A 23,166-nucleotide genomic window follows, 5' to 3' on the forward strand; every position below is an offset into this window, starting at 1 on the left:
ATACCCCCTTTTGGTCACAGACCTTAATGTGGCAAGGGGGTTTGTGTGTATCAGTGAAGCTGGGAACAATAACGTATGGAGTCTAGACTCTATCAAGAGACTAAACAAGCAAAATCACTCAAGACGGAATGGTCACAGCTGAGACACCAGACGAGATGCATCCATCCACTTCAGGGATTGGGAGATTCCGTCCCTACAGCGGGCTCACTTTTTGGGTTCCAGCTCTCTACTGCGCTGCGTTGCTACCCCCGCCTTCTGTCCCAGTCTCCCCGGAGGAGTTTAGACAAAGCCTCAGATTGAAGGGAAGTTTGAAGACCGCTCGTCCCACTTGTCACTTCTCCTTCCTACCGGAGTATCGCAAGCATAGTTTTCTTGTGCGTTGTCCTCCAGTACCCACTCCTCCTTGGCTTGTCAGTCACCCCTGCTTTTAAGTATGGCCTTCTACATCAGCCGCCCACCACCTGACATGTCCACCAACTTCTGGCCCATGCCCAATTCCCCTTTTCCTTCCATCCCGGGTTCCTGTCTTCTCTAATAACAGCGGTGAGTGCTGCCCCATCGTCTGCTCTGGCTTCCAGCTGTCTTCCCTTGTCTCGTTCCCCTGCCTGTTTCCGTGTTTCTGACCCTGTTTGTGTCATAGTTCCTGTGGGGCTCCCATCTGCCTGCTCTTCCCTCACCCTCGCCTCGCTCTCTGTCCTCTCCTGGCATGCTATCCCTCTGCACTTCCCATCTTTCTGTACCTCATCTCTGAGCCCAGCATTGGAACCCTGCAGTGTTCCTTCGGTGGCGTCTGTTCCTCCCCCACCTTTCCCCTTTTTCCCCCTTGACTCCCTGCATTCCTGTGCTTCCCACCCCTCTCCCCCCTGAAGGTAAGTGCCCAGGGCAGCACACACCCCCTCCCTGGGCAGGTTGTTCTCCAGGGCATCGATATCGTCGTAGAGCCAGGAGAGGTAATCCGCGTCCAGATGTGTTTTTCCCCTGCGATGCAGCACCTGAAATCTAAAAGGGAGACGGGATAAGTACCACCACAATACTCTCTCGTTGCGATCTTTGGCTCAGTGAATCCACTGAAAGGGTGTGTGGTCAGTGACAAGGAAGAAAGGGTTGGTCTGGAGATAGTATTGAAGAGCCCCCATGGCCCATTTTATCACCAACGCCTCTTTCTCAATCGTCGAATAACGAAGTTCAGGGAGCAATAACTTTCTACTAATGAACATCACAGGAAGTTCCTGCACCCCTCTGTGTTGGGTCAACACCACTACCAATCCCGTATTGGAGGCATCCATGTTCAACCAGAAAGAATTGTCGAAGTCGGGGTTGTACAATGAGGGCAATTCATGCAAGGCATTTCGCAAGTCTTCCCAAGCGTCCACCCGGGGGGGCGTCCACCTAATGGTAGCGGGCTCGGCCTTCCATAAGGCATCTGTAAGAGGGGCGGTCTGGGTGGCGAAATGGGGAAGAAATCTGCTGTAGTATCCCACTATACCCAGGAATCGGTGCAGTTGTTTCTTTGTATGTGGTTGAGGGGCTTGCTCCAGGGCATTCACCTTCTCTGGCAATGGCTGGATTCTGCCTCCGCCTATGATGACCCCTAAGTATTGCAACTCTTGGCAGCCCAAATGGCTTTTGGTTGGATTTATTTTCAGGCCTGCATCATGTATAGCCAGAAGGACTCGTCTGAGATGGTCGAGATGAGCCTCCCAAGTAGGGCTATAGATGATGATGTCGTCGATGTATGCCCATGCGAAGTTTTGACATTGAGCCAACACTTGGTCCACCATCCGTTGAAAGATGGCCGCAGCCCTGTGGAGCCCAAACGGCATCACCCGGAACTGGTAAAGACCGGAGGGGGTGGCAAAGGCTGTCTTTTCCTTGTCTTCCGGGGCTACTAGAATTTGCCAGTACCCTTTTGTGAGAGGGGAACACAAATTTGGCTTCTCTGATCTAGTAAGATGTCTTTACGTGGCATGGGGTACACGTCAAACTGAGCAATTTGGTTCACCGCCCTGTAATCGATGCAAAACTGGGTGGACCCGTCTTTCTTGGGTACAAGAACAATAGGGCTCCTCCAGGTGCTGAAAGAGGGCTCGATAACCCCTAGCTCCTACATGCGGGGGACTTCCTCCTTGACCGCTTGCCAACGTTTTCTGGGGATGGGTCTCCAGATCGCCCGGGCCACCTCTTCGGGTGATGTTCATATGCGGTACACCACCCATGATGTGAGTCCAGGAGCCGTATCAAAGGTGGGGGTATGTCAGGTTTGCAACTGCGGTTTGCAACTGCGCCATTTGAGTAGGTGTCAGGCCCAGATCAATAAGTGGGGTAGGTACATCCTTCGTCGATGACCTCCATGGTAACTCACCTTTGGGAAGGTCAGATACTCTCCATTGGGTGAGGCATCGCTGCAGTTCCCTGGAGACCCAAACCTTGAGGTCATTGCTGTGCACCCGCTTAGCATGGCGAGCCTCAGGCCCACACTGTACTTCATATGCCAGAGGGCCGAACTGTTTAGTGACTGCAAAAGGGCCCTGCCACAGGTCCCCCCGTTTCTCCTAACACGTCTCGGCTGACCAGCACTTCCTGACCCACTGCCAGCATCCTGGTGCGGGTCCCTTGACCATATTTGTCCTTCTGTACATTTTGGGCCGCAGCAAGATTGAGGGCTGCCAGGTCCTGGACGCACTGAAGTTCCTGTTGAAGTTGGGCGAAGTAGTCATCCGGTGCCAGACCTTGGGCAGGGGTGGTCTGCGTCCACTGCTCCTCCATGGCTCCTAGGATCCCTCTTGGTTTCCGCCCAAAGACCAATGCAAATGGGGCAAGTCCAGTAGAAGCTTGAGGCATTTCTCAGGCAGCAAAAAGCACCGGGTCGAGAAACAGGTCCCATTGGTGCGGCTTGTCGTGGGCCATCTTCCTCAACATTGCTTTAAGGGTCTGATTAAAACATTTGACCAGCCCATCCGTTTGGGGGTGCCCAATGGAGGCGAATGCCTAAGTAGAATACCTAAGTTCTTACAAAGTTGTTTTGTGACCGAGGCCGTAAGAGACGTCCCACGGTCCGAAATGATCTCCCTTGGCAATCAGAAATGAGAAAAGAATTTCATTAAGGCTTGGCAAACTCCCATTGCTTGTATGGTATGCATAGGGATAGCCTTGGGGTAGTGGGAGGCATAATCTACAATGACCAACACAAACCGGAACCTCCGCAGTGTCCTCGGTAAGGGCCCAATAAAGTCCATCGCGATACGCTCGAATGGGGTGTGGATAATAGGTAGGGGGTCAAGGGTGCCCGTGGGGGCCCTCTGTGGGTCAACCATTGACAAGCCTCGCATGATTTACAGTAGCACCATACATCCTTCGCTAGTGCCGGCCCAAAAAACTTCCCTGTAATTCGTGCGAGGGTCGCTTTTATCCCTTGATGCCCTGCCAACGAGTGGTCATGGCTGGCGTGAAGGATCGAGTCTCTGTACTGTTGGGGTATCAACAACTGGTAGATGAGCCCATCTTTCCCCTGCACTACCCGGTACCATACCCCGATTCAGCGCTATGTGGGGCACCCAACCTGCTCTCTGTGCGTCTACCACCCCGCCTTCACTTACAGCAACTAGACGATGTAAAGCATCTAGGGAGTTGTCTGTCTGTTGGGCTGCCCGGAATTCGGGATTTCCATCCCACCTCTGGTCTTCTCCGTCCTCTATTTGGGCCCGGCTGGGTCCCTCCCCAGGGTCGGTGTCTCCGTCACCTTTGACCCCCGCGGCCCAGGCTTCAGCACACGCCACCAACCGCTGCATCTCCTGGAGGATTTGTTGGAAGCACATAGCATCCCGGTCCCAGTAGGATGGGGAAGGGGAGGTCTGCCACTCGCGCCATGTCCACTGTGTGAGTCTGGCCTTGCCAAACGAGCGGCACTCGCACGACAGGGTAATGTGTCGGTGGAAGCATGCGACCCGCACTCAGCGCAATATGGGCATATACAGGGGCAGGAGGTGGCTGCGGACCATAGAGACCGAGCTACCATGTCCAAGAAGGCCGTGAGCTTTCTTCCCTTTAGGCGCACCAAAGTGATGAGGAGTGGTTCTCTGCAGCCTTGTTTCTCGAGCAGCCAGGTCTCTTCAGCCCCCCAGTCGCATTCCATCATTGGGCAGTCCCTCCGAAAGTGCCCCCACTTTTCACAACTGAAACAAGGGCGGCCCATCCCTTTTCCTCCCCACTCCGAAGGAGCGTCTTTTGCAACTGGTCCGGTCAGTACCTCCCTCTGAGTCCACCCCCAGAATTGGCCATGGCCGAAGCTCCTCCCCTGGTCCCGGAAGCCTGAACCCCAGCCGGGCCCGTCCGCCACGCCCCAGGACGGATGGTCCAAAGCCCCGGCCCCTGGAAGTTCCTGGGTCAGGACAAGCTTCACGGGACTCCGTAGATATGGCGTTTTCCAACAGAGTGGTGGCTACATGTAAGTCATCTGGCTTGTTATACAACATCCACTCACGTGCCTTGGCGGCACGGCAGAGAGTAATTGTTCCAAGACAACCAAGTCGGCCACCCGTTGGCCTTCTGAGTTCGCCGGCTTCAACCACCGGTATGCTAAATCCTGAAGCTGTACAATGAAGACTCTCAGCTGATCCGAGCACCGCCAAGTCTTGGCCCTGAACTTCTGCCAGTAAGTCTGTGGTGAGATCTGGTACCATTCCAAAATAGCCTTTTTCAACAGGTTATAATCGAAACTACCATTTTAGGGAGAGCTTTCATAGTAGCTTGTGCTGGCCCAGTCAAATACGGTCTGAGGGAAAAAGCGCATTTATCCCTAGGCTACTCCACCACCTCGGCCACCCGTTTGAAAGCTTCCAGGTATCCCTCAATATCATCATCAGGGCCAAGTTCAGTGAGCATGGCGGCAGGCAGCCAAAGCCCAGCCGACATTGCAGGAGAGGCCGTAGAGCCGCCCTCCCTCCCCAACCGGGTGGGTCCCTGCCAGCTGCCACATTTCCCGCACCAATACCTCCTGAGCGTCCATGTGTTGGTGGGACATATCTCTGAAGAGCCGCTCATCCCGTTCAGCGAGCCACTGGCCGAATTGGGAGAATCCATAGTGCCGGCGGGCGGAGAAGCTGCCCCAGGGCCCACAGGCATGCTCGTCTCCAGGGTAGCTCGTGCGCAGAGACCAGATACAGCACCGGAGGGTGGAGAAGCAGCCGCGAGCTCCGCCACCCCAGTGGGGTGGCGATGCGAGTCACGGGACAAGGGAGGGACGCAGGACCAGTTAGCTCTGCATTCTCCACCAAGTTGTGAGCTTCCGTCGCTAGAGCAGGCTCACTAGGGGGTTCCAGCTCTCTACTGCACTGTGTTGCTACCCCCGCCTTCTGTCCCAGCCTCCCCGGAGGAGTTTAGACAAAGCCTCAGATTGAAGGGAAGTTTGGAGACCGCTCGTCCCACTCGTCACTTCTCCTTCCTACCGAAGTATCGCAAGCATAGTTTTCTTGTGCATTGTCCTCCAATACCCACTCCTCCTTGGCTTGTCAGTCACCCCTGCTTTTTAGTATGGCCTTCTACATCAGCCGCCCACTCACTGCCCACGGTGAGTGCTGCCCCGTCATCTGCTCTGGCTTCCAGCTGGCTTCCCTTGTCTTGTTCCCCTGCCTGTTTCGGTGTTTCTGACCCCGTTTGTGTCATACTTCCTGTGGGGCTCCCCTCCACCTGCTCTTCCCTCGCCTTCGCCTCGCTCTCTGTCCTCTCTTGGAATGCTATCCCTCTGCACTTCCCATCTTTCTGTACCTCGTCTTTGAGCCCAGTGTTGGAACCCTGCAGTGTTCCCTCGGCGACGTCTGTTCCTCCCCCGCCTTTCTCCTTTTTCCCCCTTGACTTCTTGCGCCCCTCTCCCCCATGAAGGTAAGTGCCCGGGGCGGCACAGGGATCAATGGCTACATCAACAGAAGAGAACAGGCAGTTCCAATGGGGATGGGGGCAGAGGAATTCTTGAAGGTTAGCTGCTGGGCAGCAGCAGTAGTGGAAGGTGACACTGGTGGAGGATCTTTCGTAGACAACGGCAGTGCCATTACAGCTAACCCTGGTTAGTACTGCGCAGAAGGCGGCAATGGTAAACCACTTTTGACCAAAACTTACCTTGAAAACCCTATGATGAGACAATACAAAATGAAAAAAGATATAGTGCTGGGAGATCCCCACATCGTATGGCACTCAATCAGCTACTGGGGAAGAGCAGACTACAAGTACGAGTAGCACTGTTCTTAATGACGCAACTAGACTAAAGCCGAAATGAGGTTCAGTGGTTAATGTGAATGGATGCAAAAGGAAAGTCTAAAGCTGTTTGATGCATATAATAGGAACATGGAATGGGAGAAGCATGAATCAAGGTAAGCTTGAAATTGTAAAACAAGAAAGACTAACAATATTTATTCCAGTATAAGCATAGGTTTATTCATTCATAGGGTTGTCATGAGTCAAAGTGATTTGACTTCATTTAACACACACCAGCATAAGCTTTCATGAGTCAGAGCTCACTTCCTCAGATACTATGGATATAAAGAAGGGTACTTAACCCTAAAGCAGGAAATTATCATATTCTGAAGAGAAGGCACAGAAGCCAGGATTGAAGAGTGCCTGGAAGGCAGGAAATAGCAAGGTGGTGTGTTTAAAAACAGCAGAAGTTTCAATGCCATGAATCAGAAGCACAAGATTTTAACAGGGGTTTAAATAAATTGATAAAACCAGCCTAAAAGCTGGCACAATGTTGATTATCCATTAAGGCAGTGATGGGGGGCGGGGGGAACTGTTCGGCATCAGAAGCCAAAATAGTTTAAGGAGTTAATTCACAGTGGGTAGCCGTGTTAGTCTGTCTGCAGTAGTAGAAAAGAGCAAGAGTCCAGTAGCACCTTAAAGACTAACAAAAATATTTTCTGGCAGGGTATGAGCTTTCGTGAGCCACAGATCTGAAGAAGTGAGCTGTGGCTCACAAAAGCTCATACCCTGCCAGAAAATATTTTTGTTAGTCTTTAAGGTGCTACTGGACTCTTGCTCTTTTCTACTAGTTTAAGGAGTGCATTTGAAAGCATCACAAAATGTATTGGAGAGCCACTGTAGCAAAATCATGAGGTTCTGTGGGAAGATATGCCAGAAAAAATGTTTGTGTCTGGTGTGTCAGATGTGGAAAATTATGTAACACTTCAAAGATTTCTCAGTCACCTGGATATGGTTGAAAATGTTACTCTGAAATAATATATATTCTATTCTAATGGGTAAATTAAGTTGCATACTCATTTCTTTCGAAATGCCAGAACACAATGGTGTGACAGTAAAGGATCTATCTCAGCTAACCTTTCCACAATCACAGCGCATATGGTTTGTCGTTTTGCTTTTAGCAGGTATGATATTTAAGAGGGTGTATGATGTAAAACACTACTGGTAAGAAGCCATTATCACAAGTAATTTTCAGAGCACAGTAGGAGGCATGTGAATTATAAAAGATTTTTTTTAAATGCTGAGTTGTCTTTCTGCATTCTGCTCATTTACTTAAATGTGGTTGTTCTGAACTTATTACTCATGAAACCTATGGCTGTCACAATGGAAATTTTGCCCAATGGACCTGTACAGTAAAAAAGTATTTTCATGCGGACACTGATTTGAGGAATGGGCATAATCCAGAAGAAGTTAATACTTTGCTTTGCCACTGATTTCAAATGTAGAGATTTAAGGATACTGGATTCATAAAATAATAATTATACCATTGTATAATTTGCTGCATTTATTCCCCTGTTGTCATTTCATTGTTTTCTACTGATATCATGCCATTTTTCTTCATCATATCTACACTCTGTATCATGTCTAATATGCTATGCTCATTCAATTCTAGTTCTAGTCTATTGCTCATTAGATGTCTCCTCATACTGATTGAATTGACTACACTGCTTATTAGATGACTCTTTATATGGACTGTTATTAACTTACTCTGAGTAATCCACTTTAAATAGCACAGAAAGAAAGGCGGACAATAAGTACAGTAACTAAATAAAAATAATATCAGTAGTCTGGGCTTGTTTGTATTAGTAGTGCTACCTTTCCCCCCTCAAAAAATCTTTTTAAAAAGGTTATCTAAAATAGCCTTACTTCTGATGAAATGTTCAGAGAATTATAGCCATGCAACCTGATCCTATGAGTATTTACTCAGAAATAAGTTCCAGTGAGCTCAATGTTGCTTATGTCCAAGCAAGAAAGTAGAGCATTCACTCCAGTGGAATGTAGTTCCAAGTAAACATGGTAAGAACGTACCTCTCCCCAAACTCCTAAAGGAAGGGAAGTATAAAAATGAAACAGCAACACAGGAATGGATCATTCCCATTTAAAACAAAATGTATTTTTTTCATAAGGTCACATATCTCTGAACTATCTAGAGGTCCTGATTTTATCTTTCAACACCCTTCTTCCGCATCATTAAGCTAGTCCTTTGTTCCTGTGTGCTCATAGCATTTCAATTTGAGATGCCTTTGTGTTTAAGCAGAGATTTGAATAAGAGCCTTCAGCCTCATAGCTTGTGTTCCTAGCAGGACCGAAACTGGGGAGGAGGGCAGCTGCTGCCCCGTGGCATGCAGAAAGGGCAGCAGAACTGCGTCTCCTGTAGGTGCCTCTGTGCCAGGCAGGAGAGGCAGTTCTGCTGCCCGCTCTGCATGCCACAGGGGCGGCGGCTGCCCTCCTCACCCACCCCCCCGCTACGGCCCTGGCTCTGAGCCACTACCACAGGGGTGTCAAACATATGGCCCACAGGCTGGATCTGGACCTCTGAGGGTTGGATCTGGACCTCTGAGGGCTTATACCCAGCCTGCAGAGTGGGCAGCCATCCCCCTCCTCCCCGCACTCCTGGCTAAAGGGGTGGCTGCCTTAGCTGGCGAGTCCGCTGAATGCTCGCCATCCAACACGGTTGGATCTTGGTGAGGCTAAGATACATGATTGCAAGTGCTGCCCTCAAAGCTGCCGTTGAACTTGATTTCCATCTCCCCTCCTGCCGCCCCTTTCCCCTCCCATGTCTTGCTGTAGTCCGCCTTTTCTTTTCCCTCTCACTGCCATTTCACTTGCTTTCCATCTCCCCTCTCTTGATCTAGCCCGCCCTCTCTTTAAAGGTAAAGGTCCCCTGTGCATCACCGGCTAATTCCTGACCCATGGGGTGACGTCACTTCCCAACGTTTACTAGGCAGACTTTGTTTACGGGGTGGTTTGCCAGTGCCTTCCCCAGTCATCTCCCCTTTACCCCCAGCAAGCAGGGTACTCATTTGACCGACCTCGGAAGGATGGAAGGCTGAGTCAACCTTGAGCCATCTACCTGAAACCAACTTCCATTGGGATCAAACTCAGGTCGTGAGCGGAGCTTGGACTGCAGTACTGCAGCTTACCACCCTGTGCCACGGGGCTCCTGCCCTCTCTTTAGCCCGCCTTTCTTTCCCCCCTCAAAGCTGCCATTGCATTTGCTTTCCATCTCCCCCTCCAACTGTCCCTTTCCCCTCCCTCTCCTGCTCTAGCCCGCCTTCAAATTTAATGCCATGGGCCAGAGATACAAACTCTATAGAAGACACAGGCAAAACCAATTAATGATATTATTATTTTTAATTTATTTTACACTTAAAATACAAACATTCTTAAATAATAACAAAAATATCATTAATTGACTTTTCCTGTGTCTTCTATTAAGTTAATCTCTCCGGTATCTGGCATTACATTTTATGGTATTTATTTATTTATTTGGCACACATGGCCTGGCCTGACCAAGTGACATTCATGTCATATCCGGCCCACATAACAAATGAGTTTAACGCCCCTGCTCTACCATACACCAGGTCCCCACCTTTTCATCATTATTTGTAACCAGTGAAAAGGTTGAAGTCAGTTAAAATGTTATCCCAAGATAATGGGTTGGACTATGAGGGAACCATTGGATGAAACCCCATAAAAACAAGTCCTCAGTCAATGTGTTAATGTTAAAATGGTTATCTTAAGAAAATAACATAGTCCCTTATTTGCAAATTCAGGATGAAAAGGTTTAAGAAAACAAGAAAAAGCTGGAGTAACTTCTTTCCAGAACATTTCACTTTTGCTTTCATAACTTTGATGTGAAACTCGTGTAAATCAAGCATATGGAATGCATTTAAAAGTACATCTCACATATTGTTTGAGGAAAGCAGTCAATATTAGTTGGTACTTTAAAAAAGTACATCTTTTATTTTTTTAGAAAATGAATATAAAATGAGTAAAAGTATATCTAATTCTTCCCTTTCCTTTTTATCTTCCTGTTCTGAATTATACAGGAAACACAAGTTATTACTGATAATAGTTAACAATTGCTGCTACCACTGTGAAGGAGACTTTGGTCATTAGATCAGTGAAGTTATGGAAAAAATATCTATTTTTCATCCTACAAAAAGCTGGATCCAGTCATGCCATAAAGAACTAAACAATCTCTCTTATGAATATGGCTACAAACAATATGGCTGCAATCCCGGGAGTAGGGGGCCCCCATTGAATAAAATGAAAGTTATATCTAACTTTTTTTGGGTGGGGGGAATGGCGGACCAAGCAAATGTGTTTTTTTACACGTCCAGCCTCTCTCCTTTGGGACTCCAATCCTTGGATTAGGGCTAGGTGAGGCAAGGAATTTTTTGTTCTTATAACCCCCCCCCACACACACACACACACACACACTATTTTGAGTGCCTTGTTTTCTGGCTGCTTGTTGTGACAACAGCAGGCTCGATTTTTTCAAAAGGGACAGCCGCAGGCTGTTTTATTTATTTAAATAAATAAATAAATAAATAAATAAAACTAGTTGATTCCACAGTCGGTTATCTCATGTCATTATTTGGGGATTGCCAGGGCAATAAGGGACATTCCTACAGTGTTGCCTAGAAGTGATGTCATGTGCTCCCCAAGCTCCCAGCATTTGCCAAGGCAGTGTTTGCAACCCTACAATTTAGGACTGCGGTCAGTATTACCTTGGCCAGATGAGTATTGATCCATTTTGTGAAAGTCCTCTTTTGCACTGACTCTTGCTCATCTGAAAAACATAAAAACATGATATTACACTGGTATTCCAGACACACGTCTGTGGCACTACAGGCATATATAAACTATAGTTCACATCTTTAGGATACAGGTGTAAAATACCAATCTCGGTGGGAAAAAAATGCAGCTTACAACTGGCAAGTAGGAGGTGTGCAAAAAAAAAAAAATATTTTCTGTAAATTTCAGGTTCAGTTCTATTGCCCCCTTTTTTTCCAGGACAACCGAAATAAGCTAAATACCCATACCGTTAAAAGGGTATTCGGCTTTATTTCCAGGTTTCCCAAACAAATTCAGGTCCATTATAGTCTATGGAATTTATTGTCAAGGGTTGGGGGGGGCGTTCGAGGTAGAGTCACCAAATTTGCAGCATAGTTGCAAAGGACTCTCCTTAGACAGACACCGCCGTTTGGTGAAGTTTGGGACAGGGGGTCCAATTTTATGGGCCTGCAAAGCAGTTGCCCACATCCTTCAGGCATTTGTGAGAGTCGAGCTGTCAATCGGTTTTCAGGTTCAGAAGGTCAGCGTTGCTGAGGACTGGCGGAAAGAGCCAATCAGCAGGTTGGTGCCTCAGAGTCTAGGGTTCCATTCATATCATGTAGTTTAGGTTGCCTTCTGTGTTAGAACAGGTTTACAGTTTTAAAGTTATCAGTTATGTATTTTAATGTTAATATTACACTATATTTATTATTGTTGGAAGCCACCCTAAGCCCAGCTGGGCCGGGGAAGGCAGGGTATAAATCTAATAAATAAATAAATCTAATAAGTAAGTAAGTCAGTAAGTAAATAAAATTCTTTATTTTTGCCAGCAAGTCACAGCTGACTTATGGCAACCTCGTAGGATTTTCAAGGCAAGAGACATTCGAAGGTGGTTTGCCATTGCCTGCCTCTGCATCATGGCCCTGGTATTCCTTGGAGGTCTTCCATTCAAATACTAGCCAGGATTAGGGCTGGGAGTGACCAGGCCACCTAGGAAGTTTCCAGGGCGCGAGTGGGGATTTGAACCTGGGTTTTCCCAGGTCCTAGTCTGACACCTTAACCACTACACCATGCTGGCTGGATTCTTTATATCTTTGTTTATATATGGGTGGCTATCTTTGAAAGACTGGCTCACAGTACAAGATAATATGAACAGATACACATACTAGGTAGATTTTAAAAATATATTTGACACGCACTGATCATCAAGTATAAAACCCAAAGAACACAAATGACTGGAATTCTGTCTCTGGGTTTAATTGCTTGATTTTTACTTTATTAAAGGCAAGATGGAAATCTATAGAAAAGATAATCAATGATGCTCAACCTACTGAGATGGTAATAGATCACCACATGATTTTGACAAATGCAAGAAAACACAAATTGCATTTATAAGTACTAGTACAAGTAATGCAAGTATAAGTAATATATCTATGTAATATAAGTAATGACTTGAAAATGACCTCAGAGATTATTAGCCCAACTGCCTACATATTCATAATTTGTGGGCTAAAGGTAAAACGACTTTTTAAAAAGGAGAGTATATACTTGGGCTGTTCAAGGTGATTCTTACCTGGCATGGGTAATCAGGCAAGTAGCTGAGTATTTACAAGCCTGCATTATGAAAAATAAAGTAGTAACTAACTTGATTAAAAGATAATAATTATCATGACTTGGTTATATTGCCTTATTAAATTCCATCTATTTACACTAGTACAGTGATGGTCCAATTCTATCATAGCAAAGGTTCCCTCTCTCCTTGATTGCCCTAGGTTTTGCTTTGTTTGCTTTGTTTTTGAACATCCAAGCCTTCCTAAGTATAATGTAGAAAATGCTTGTCCTGGGTTAGAGAAACAAAAGGAGCAAGAATGAGGAGGGGGAGAACCATTGATCCTTGGAGGAAGAAACAGACAGACCAAACTAAAAACAGGGCTCAATAAAAGAAAAGTTTGAAGAGAGGTTTGCTTCTATAGCATCTACTTCCTATAATGAATAAAAGGGACAGGGCACTTGGGCCTTCACCTGCAATTGCTTAAACCACCTCTTACTTTGGACAGGAACCTGGGAGTTATAGATTCAACAGAAACAAACTTTTTGGTCTAATGACTATAATAATAAATTGAACTTGAACAGAAACAGATACAAAACAAATACTCTTTCACAACTTCACTCAAGGCATTGATCCTGATGGCTGACGAGGAGACAGCAGCCTGTAGAGAGGGAGTTAGTCCTGACATCTAGAGCTGAGATCCTCAACATGGTGCTCTGGGTGCCATGATATCCACCAGTGTGTTTCCTGGTGATCACTTGCTTCTTCTCAAAACATCTTTCTCCAAAGCAAATAGACAATCCGGGCTTTCCTCCACTTCACTGGAGTATGAGGTGTTTCAGAAAAGCCCAAGGCATCACCTTTTCTCTCAGTAGATAGCACTCATTTGGAAACAGCTGTCTCCATCATAGGAGGATATTTGGCTTGGAACCTTCTATTATTTTATTGGAGCTCCCAATGTTTTGTGATTGGACCCAGACCCTACATTAGCTATTTTGCTATTGTGCTCACTACCTGTTCTCAACATTTCTAACGTGACCAAAGGTTCAATAAGACTGGGGAACCCTGATCTAGAGAATACAATTTTACAAAGAAATATTTTATGAGTGTATGTATAGAGCAGAAAAAGTACTGAGAGTGGCAGGAAATTGGAGAGCATAACGGATGCATAAACGTTTTAAAGGCATGGGAACATTTTAAAGGCATGGGAATTTTAGAAAAACAGTCTTTAATGAAGACATTTGTAACTCTGAAATCCTGTAATAGCGTTGTTTGAAATTAAAATTATTAAGTATGGATTCAAAGGCAGCGATCTAAAAATGCTACTTGAAGCAAACTCAAGGGTTTAGGTATGCCCAATGGATTATTTTTCACTTTTTCTTTTTGAACAGTAGAGCTCCTCATTATATCACAAAATGCTTTCAAGAGTCTTTTCAGTTCCAAAAGCACTTTGTCATGCAGCACCAAGGATGCTGTTTGGGAATTGTGAGTCCAAAGTTTCCCTGGGCACATGGAATTAGTCGCAGAGTTCTTTGGTTCCTAATCAGAAATCTGAAGTACTGTTGTATAACTATACAACCATAACATATTCCTAATCTGGAGGTTGGTAATATCAAAAACTATCAATACATAAGCTTTCCCCCATCAAGAGGCAAAACAAAAATTAAAATGTCATTGATTGTTGCTCTAATGTCTCCAATTTTGCCTTTAAAATAGAGTCATCTTATTCTGCCCTACTAGTTTTTTAGTTGGATCTTCAACAGTGCTAGGAATTATGCCAAAAAAGCTATTAAGGCAAGGGAAAGTGCCAGGCAAGCTACTGCTTGCCACAAAATCACCAGAACAGATGTCAGAGTAAGCACACTGAGAAATGAAATGTGTACCTTAGGCCATTCACCACTATAAATGCTCTTTGCAATTTCATATTGAATGCTTCCATCTCCATTTCCTCTTTCATTTCTGAATTTAGAGCAGTTTTTTAAAAGGAAAGCTTACCAAGTCAAAGAGTACTGGGGTTGTGCTTTGTTTTCAGCTGCAAAAGGCAGTAATAAATTTGTGTCTGTGTATATATATATATTATACACACACACACACACACACACACACAAAGCACGGGGGAAGGGATGGAAAGGAAAATATTATGAACGTGGCACTCTTCACTTTCCTTTCCCGACTTCCTCTTTTATGCCCTCTAGTAATTGAATAAATGAGCACTCTTAGACAGAGATCCAACTGTACATCATCACTTGTCCTCTTGTATGTAGTACCTTTCTCTTGTACTGCACTTACTGCTTTTAGAGACCTGCAAGAATCAAGTGAAAAATCTCTGCAAGGGTTAAAAATGATTATTTACCATTTATTTTTGGCTAAAGTAACCATGCCTGCATTTTTGTCACTATAAGCTCTTTATAAAGTTTACTCAAAATGGTTACATTAGCAGTTTGCTCATTTAGTGAAATCAGTTCACAGATATAAAGGCTAACCATCTTCCAAGAGGCCTTCATCCAGCCTAAGTGTGAGGGCCATGTGTTTCTGACTTCTCCGGATTCCTCCTTCCCACCCCTTTGAACTCGCAAAGAACAGTTCACACCTCCCCGTGCCTCCCTGGGTCTCACGGCCCATCTATCTTGCCCAGGTGCCAGCTCTCCCTCCCCTGCTGCGCTTCCTGCCTCCACTCCCTCAGGCCGGGCCCGGCCTTGAAGTGCTGATAGCCCTCACTGTCTCCTTGGGACTGTTTGATGTTTTGTATTGCACCAATCTGTCTTGCAGTTTCTCACAACAGGAGTGTGAACCTTTTGCCCTGTAGTAGATATATACTGTAACCCCGATAAGCTAGTTCACTTGTAACTTTGAATCCGTGTCTGCTCATATCTTCTGAAGCCTTCAATAAATCCTTTGTTTCTGCACCAAGTCTGAGCGAGTGATTTGGCGAAGTAGCACAGGGGATTGGGACTCTCACATTAAGTTACAAGTCCCTGCCTTTTTCGCTCTGCACCTGTACCGGACGGGACAGCGATGTAAGGCGAGGAGGATCCCACTACACCCCCCAGTTCACCGGACAAGCGCGAGGCACCGGTGCTTCCAGACCCCAAGGAGGAGGAAGCCAAACGGAAGATACCCGTGGTCCCTAAGCCGGGACCGGACTTGGGCACGAAGCCCAAGAACCCTTTCAACTCCTGGCTGGACTCCCCCAAGGACTGGTCGCTCTCACGGACCGAGGCGAAACACCGCCGCTTGGCTTTGTCTGGCACGGGACTCGAAGGCGACCTCGCTCGAAGGGAGGCCCTGATGGATGAGGAACGGAGGCAATGGCAAGAGGAGCGCCAGACCATGCTGGCACGCATGGATACCATGCAGGCTGTGATGGGCCAGATGGCAGCCGCTCTGGACGCGCTGAAGGTACAGCCACCCCCCGGTAACCCCCCAGACGGGGCACCGGTAACCCCTCCCGTCCCTCCTAGCGCCCCGGCCCGCCGTGACCTGAAGATCACGTACGATGGGTCGGGGGATCAATTGACTTTCTTTTTAGTCCAAGTGGACATTTTCATGCGTGAGCAGGGCCGGACCTTCACCTCCGAGGAGTCCCGGGTCCAGTATGTGGCCTCCCTCTTGCAAGGCGAGGCGGCAGCCTGGATGGTGCTGCAGTACGAACTCCGCTCCCCTGTACTAAGGAGTCTAGATGAGTTTATGGTTGCTCTCCGGAACCGGTTCGAGGACCCGAACCTGGGGGAGCGGGCTAAGGCCAACTTGATGCAGCTGCGCCAAGGGACTAAGCCGGTGGCGCAGTATGCAAGCGAATTCCAGTCCCTATCGAGTAGAATCTTGGATTGGAGTGAAGCCACCCGGGTACAGTGCTTCAGGGAGGGACTGAATCCGGACCTGCAACACTGGGCTTTCATGCAGGGTAATCCCCCTGATGTCGAGGGTTGGGTACGCCATGCGGCAGACATTGAAAATCGTAAGCAGCTACTGAATCTGTCCAAGCAGCGCACCGGTCGCGATCTTCAGCGGCGAGGGGACAAACCAGGCGGGCCCAGAGATCCCCAAACACCGGGGGGCAGCGGCCCCTCGGCTGCTGAACGCCGCAAGCGCTTCGAAACGGGAGTGTGCTTGGTATGCGGAGGCAAGGGTCACTTCGCCTCGCAATGCCCGTCCCGCACCGGGCGTCCTCCCCCGCCTCGTCCGACCGAACCAGAGAAAGCCCCAGCGGAGGGCCAACCTCGACGCCGGAGTAGTGCTCCCGGACGCCGGAGCGCGCCCTCGGCGCTGCACGCGCGCACCCAAGAGGAAGCGTCCACTTCCTCCGGTCCATCGGGATCCCGGATTACAAATGCCACCTTTGACTCCGCCGAGTCACGGAATACAATTACCCCATCTCCTTCGTCCAGCGAGGAGGAAGAGTGGGAGATGCCGGCAAAAAACGCCGTCGGTCTGCTGTAAGAGGGGCTCCTCAGCAGACCGTTCCGATTGTTGTGCAAGGAGCTCCCCCAATGGTAAGCGCCCAAGAGGAAAATGTGTATATCCGAGTCCACCTTTCCCTAGCCAAAGGAGGTCCGAGATTAGAGTTTCCCGCCTTGGTTGACTCCGGGTGCGCCCGGACCTTAATGAGTGAGGAAGTAGCCAAGAAATTACACGTCGGGCGCAAACGGCTCCCGGCCCCCCTCCGTTTTTCACAAATGGACGGTAGTGACTTTAAAAAGGGGCCGGTTACCGACCGCACCACGGAAGTAATCATGGCCGTTGGGGAACATTGGGAAAGACTTTATTTTACCATCGCCCCCATTGTAGCCCCCGTGGTGTTAGGGATGAATTGGTTGCGGGGACATAATCCCTCCATAGACTGGGTTAAGCGGACGCTCACTTTCCCCGAGGACCCCTGCCTTCGACACGATAAGGACCAAGTATTCTGCACCCCAGCCGCCGCGTTGGTGGGCTCCCCGGCGCCTGTTACCGCTCCACCCCAGCTACCCTCCGAATATGTACAGTTTGCGGATGTATTCGATGTGAGGGAATGTGATGAACTGCCCCCACACCGAGAAACCGACTGCGCCATTGAGATTGTGGGGGAAGGCAAGCTGTCCAAGGGAAAGGTTTATCCCATGAGCCCTAATGAGAAAGCGGTCCTACGGGACTACCTGGACACTAACTTAGCCCGGGGTTTTATCCGTCCGTCTAAAGCCCCGTATTCTGCCCCTGCCTTCTTCGTCAAGAAGAAGACAGGGGATTTGAGACTGTGCATTGACTTTCGCAGGCTGAATGCTGTCACCCAGTCTAACGCTTACCCCCTCCCTCTCATTCCAGACCTGCTAGCACAATTGAAGGAGGGCCGAATTTTCACCAAATTGGATTTGGTGGAAGCCTACCACCGCATCCGTATCAAGGAGGGGGATGAACCCAAGACAGCCTTCTCCAGCTGTTTTGGCATGTTTGAATACTTAGTCATGCCGTTCGGACTTTCGGGGGCTCCCAGCGTATTCATGCAATTGATTAATGGTGTATTACATGATTTGTTATTTCGTGGGGTGGTAGTGTTCTTAGATGACATTCTCATTTATTCGGAAACTATGGAAGAACATGTCCGTCTGGTGCGTGAGGTGCTCCAGCGGCTTAGGGACCATAAATTGTATGCTAAAGTGTCCAAGTGTGAATTTCACCAACCTTCCATAACGTTCTTAGGATATGTCATCTCTCACCATGGGTTGGAGATGGACCCCGACAAGGTTCGGGCGGTTAAGGATTGGGAACCCCCCTCCACGAGCCGACAGTTACAGCAATTTCTGGGGTTTGCTAATTTCTACCGCAACTTTATCCCCAACTTCGCCCAGGTGGCCCTTCCCCTCACTTCCCTCTTGCGCACCAAGGGAAAAGGGGCAAACGCCGCTCTACCTTCCGCCCGTTTGCAGTGGTCTCCTCCTTGTCAGCAGGCCTTTGATAATTTAAAACTGCTCTTTTCGTCCGAGCCGGTCCTGGCCCACCCGGACTGCAATAGACCTTTTGTAGTCCAGGTGGATGCCTCGGATGTAGCTATGGGAGGGGCGCTGCTGCAACGGGAAAACGGCGGCGCCTTACGGCCGTGCGCCTACTTCTCTAAGAAGTTTTCCCAGTCCGAGATTAACTGGGCCATTTGGGAGAAGGAGGCGGCAGCAGTCAAGCATGCTCTCACCATTTGGAGGCACTTCCTGGAAGGGGCAGAGAGTCCATTTGAGGTGTGGACCGATCACAAGAATTTGGAGGCTCTCAAGGGAGCCCGAAAACTCAACGCGAAACAGATTCGTTGGGCTCAATTCTTCGCCAAATTCCGGTTCACACTCAAACATGTTCCCGGTAAAGAGAATGCCCTGGCCGATGCTCTGTCCCGACTGCCCCAGTACCGCAATGATTTTGACCGTCCCGTGGACTCCCTGTTTACCCCCGAACAACGAGGGGAGGTCCAGGGACTGGCCGTCACCACCAGGTCGCAAGCTCGCTCTCCAGGCGATCCCTTGCTCAAAGGAATCCCGGAGGCATTTCAGCGGCGCCTCCGGGACGCCTCCTTACAGGAGGCAGAGCAGCAGGCTCTTCCTGCCGGCATAGAGCAGCAGGGTTCCTGGTGGACACTAGGGGGAAAACTTTATGTTCCGGCGCCTCTCCGCAAGGAGGTGTTGGAATTAGTCCACGGCGCCAAACTTGCGGGTCACTTTGGCTTCGTAAAAACCCTACACCTGGTGAGACGGCAATTTTGGTGGCCTAGCATGAGAGCCGATGTGGAACTGTACGTGCGCAGCTGCCCCACCTGCGCCACGGCCAAAAAACGAATGGGAAAGCCTCCCGGGCTTCTGAAACCCTTGGAGGTCCCCTCCCGACCCTGGGAGGTAATAGCCATGGACTTTATCACCGATCTGCCTCCCAGCCGGGGCAAGACGGTACTCTGGGTAATCACGGACCTGTTCTCCAAACAGGTCCACTTTGTGCCCTGTGCCGGGCTCCCCTCGGCCCAGGGACTGGCCAGGTTGTTTGTCACCCATGTCCTCAGGCTTCACTCGGTCCCTAAGAAGGTCCTCTCCGACAGGGGGGTTCAGTTTGTTGCCAAATTCTGGCGGGCCTTCCTAAAATTGATGGGGGTGGAAGAGCAAGGACTCTCTTCGGCCTACCACCCGCAGACCGATGGGCAGACCGAACGAGTGAATGCAGTGGTTGAATGTTACCTCAGGTGTTATGTCAATTATCACCAAGACGATTGGGTTGATCTGCTGCCTTTTGCTGAGTATGCGTATAACAATGCTCCCCATTCCTCAACGGGGTTTAGCCCTTTCCAGGTGGTGTACGGGATAGACTTTGGCCCCTTCGGCTCCACCCCCGTCACCCCCGAACTCGAGGCGGTACCCGAAGTTCAAGAGTGGGTGCAAGTAGTCCGGTCCTCTTGGCCCTGGTTACAAAAGAACCTTGAACGGGCCAAGCGTAAATACAAAGAGCAAGCAGACAAGCATCGCTCCCCGGGGTGGGAACTCAAGGTGGGGGAACAGGTTTATCTCTCCACCAAAAACCTGCGCTCTCTCCGACCTTGCAAAAAACTCAATGATCGTTACGTGGGTCCCTTCCCCATATCCCGGGTGATCAACGAGGTCACGGTGGAATTGGACCTTCCAAAAACCTTGCGGGGCGTCCACCCCGTCTTCCATATTAGTCTACTCAAACCCTACATAGCCGCTCCGCAATTCCATCCCCCACCCAAACCTGAGCTGCCAACGGTTGTGGGAGGGGATACGCACTTGGAAGTGTCCAAGGTCTTAGACAGCAAGTGGAAAAAGGGAAAACTGTTCTACTTCGTTCGATGGAAACATCTGGGTCCCGCGCACGATGAATGGGTTGCAGCCCCCCACATGGCGGCCCCTCGCCTCATTCAGGAGTTTCATTGCGCTTATCCTGATAAGCCTCGGCCTCCCGACCTCGCGGGAGGGGGGCCTTAAGGGGGGCAGAATGTGAGGGCCATGTGTTTCTGACTTCTCCGGATTCCTCCTTCCCACCCCTTTGAACTCGCAAAGAACAGTTCACACCTCCCCGTGCCTCCCTGGGTCTCACGGCCCATCTATCTTGCCCAGGTGCCAGCTCTCCCTCCCCTGCTGCGCTTCCTGCCTCCACTCCCTCAGGCCGGGCCCGGCCTTGAAGTGCTGATAGCCCTCACTGTCTCCTTGGGACTGTTTGATGTTTTGTATTGCACCAATCTGTCTTGCAGTTTCTCACAACAGGAGTGTGAACCTTTTGCCCTGTAGTAGATATATACTGTAACCCCGATAAGCTAGTTCACTTGTAACTTTGAATCCGTGTCTGCTCATATCTTCTGAAGCCTTCAATAAATCCTTTGTTTCTGCACCAAGTCTGAGCGAGTGATTTGGCGAAGTAGCACAGGGGATTGGGACTCTCACACTAAGAAGATTTCCTTTAATTTAAGTAGCTCTTCCTCCAATGGAAGAAACACTTAAGTTACAGGAAATCTCCTTAGGCTGGAAGAAGGCTTCTTCACTCAGTGGAGTGTGTGTGTGTGGGGGGGGGGGATATGATACACTCTAGTAACTCCTCCTCGCCGTGCCAAAGGCCTCAGTCTCGTGGGGTGGTCCTGGTTTTACTCCAAAAAGACTTCTGCCATGGCACCTGGGGATTTGGTCTGGGTTCTCACTACAGTGAAATCCTACGTCATCTATAATTGAACTCTTCAAAATAATATTTTGATGCAGTGTGTGGTAACGCTTCTTTCCATTTTTAATTCACTCTCATAATTTTTAAGATATGAGAATGTGCTTTGTGTGTGTGTGTGTGTGTGTGTGAGAGAGAGAGAGAGAGAGAGAGAGAGAGAGAGAGAGAGAGATATGAGAATGTGGTTTTGTGTGTGTGTGTGAGAGAGAGAGAGAGAGAGAGAGAGAGATACAAATATCAAGTATTGTAACATTACAAAGCCAAACAGAAAAGAAAAATGTGTTATGAATACATTAGCAGAAGGAACCCAAAGAAAGATGCATGAATTGCAGAGCATATTTTTATTATGCTTTCTATTTAATATTATAGTATGCCTAAAGCTCATTATATTGGTGGCTTGCATAAAGGTGCCATCTTTGCTATATTTACTCTCTGATTAGCCTGGATGACTTCCAGTTCTCTACTCGTGAGCCACTTATGTTGTCACTGCATAATGAATTCTATGGATACAAAAAAAATGATGAACTGCAACAGATAACTTCTGTATATATTTTGAATCCCAGGTCTGCATCATTAAGCTTATTGTACCTGAAAATAAGAACATAATTTACATAATACTATTTGTTAACCATGTTCTAGTTAGTGTAATACCTTTTCAGGTATACAAGGTGAGAAGCAATAATTATTAAATATTTTATCTTTATAAGCCTGTCGTTTCTTGGGTCATCCTTCCTCCCTTTTTTGCAAATTAGGATAACGTTTGTCCTCCTCCAATTTTGTGGCACGGAGGGGTCTGGAATGTTATGGACAAAGGCTCTGCAAGCTCTCTAGAAAGTTCTTTGAGCACTCTCGGGTGCATATCATCTGGCCTGGGGGATTTGTACTCATCCAGTGCAGCCAGATGCTTCTCAACTACCTCTCTGTTCATGTCAACCAGCAGCCCGGATGCTGTGGCTTACCTACTATCATCTCTAGATGAGCCCGTTCTCTTTTTCAAGGAAAACACTGAGGCAAAACAGGCAGTGAACCTTTCTGCTTTCTCTCTGTCTTCTGTCAGTTTCTCCATTTTCACCCAACAGTGGGCCTATGGCCTCTTTTTCCTTGCGTTTGCTCCTCACATATCTGAAGAAGCTTTTTGTTGTTGTAGCGAGTCTCCCTGGCCAGCATCAGCTCACTGTGATCTTTGGCCTCTCTGATGACTGACCTACAGTGCCTAGAAAAACCCCAGGTATCCTTCTTTAGAGGAATGTCCTTGCCTCCATTTCTTGAACATTTCCTTTTTCTCCCTTAGCTCATCATGGACTTCTCTGTTCATCCACATTGGCTTCTTGGATCCTCTACCATGTTTCCTTCTTGTTGGAATAGTAAGGGCTTGAGCTTGCAAGAGCTCTTGTTTTAGGAGAACCACACTTCACTTGCTCCTTTCCCTTATAGCAGTCTTTCCCATGGAATGATTCTTATCATGCCTCTGAGTTTATTAAAAAATTTCCCTACCAAAATCTAACAGACATGTGTGGCTACAGACATCCTTGGTCCCCCACAGCAAAAGGAATTCCAGGAGGACGTGGTCATTTCCCCTTATGGTCCCCACCACCTTCACTTCATCTACTATCTCTTGCCTGTTGGTCAATATTAAGTATGGCTTAGTTCCTCATAGCTATCTCTACCATTTGATGAAGGAAGTTGTCAGTTAGGCAGGTAAGGAACTTGTGTGACTGTGGTCGCTTTGAGGAGTTGTCCCCCAGCACACATCAGAAGTCACCCATAACTACCAGCTCTTGTTGTTTGGATACCCTGTCAAGCTAATCAAGGAGGGCAGCATCTACCTCCTCACCCTGGTCAGGAGGTCTGTAGCAGACCCAAACCGCAATACTGTTTCTCTTTCCTTCCCTTATCCTCACACAGATACTTTCCACTGT

The 23,166-nt window shown here is 48.2% G+C and overlaps 1 protein-coding gene across 1 annotated transcript in view; it reads right to left on the reverse strand.

The window, feature by feature from the left end:
- SYNE1 (spectrin repeat containing nuclear envelope protein 1) overlaps nt 1–23,166 on the reverse strand; it is a 437,649-nt gene that overhangs the window by 363,301 nt on the left and 51,182 nt on the right. The window contains exon 2 of the mRNA XM_056853653.1: nt 10,983–11,044. Within this exon, the coding sequence (XP_056709631.1) occupies nt 10,983–11,044 (62 nt within the window). The remainder of the gene's footprint in view (nt 1–10,982; nt 11,045–23,166) is intronic.

Source organism: Euleptes europaea, chromosome 7 (assembly GCF_029931775.1).
Source record: "Euleptes europaea isolate rEulEur1 chromosome 7, rEulEur1.hap1, whole genome shotgun sequence".
NCBI lineage: Eukaryota > Metazoa > Chordata > Lepidosauria > Squamata > Sphaerodactylidae > Euleptes > Euleptes europaea.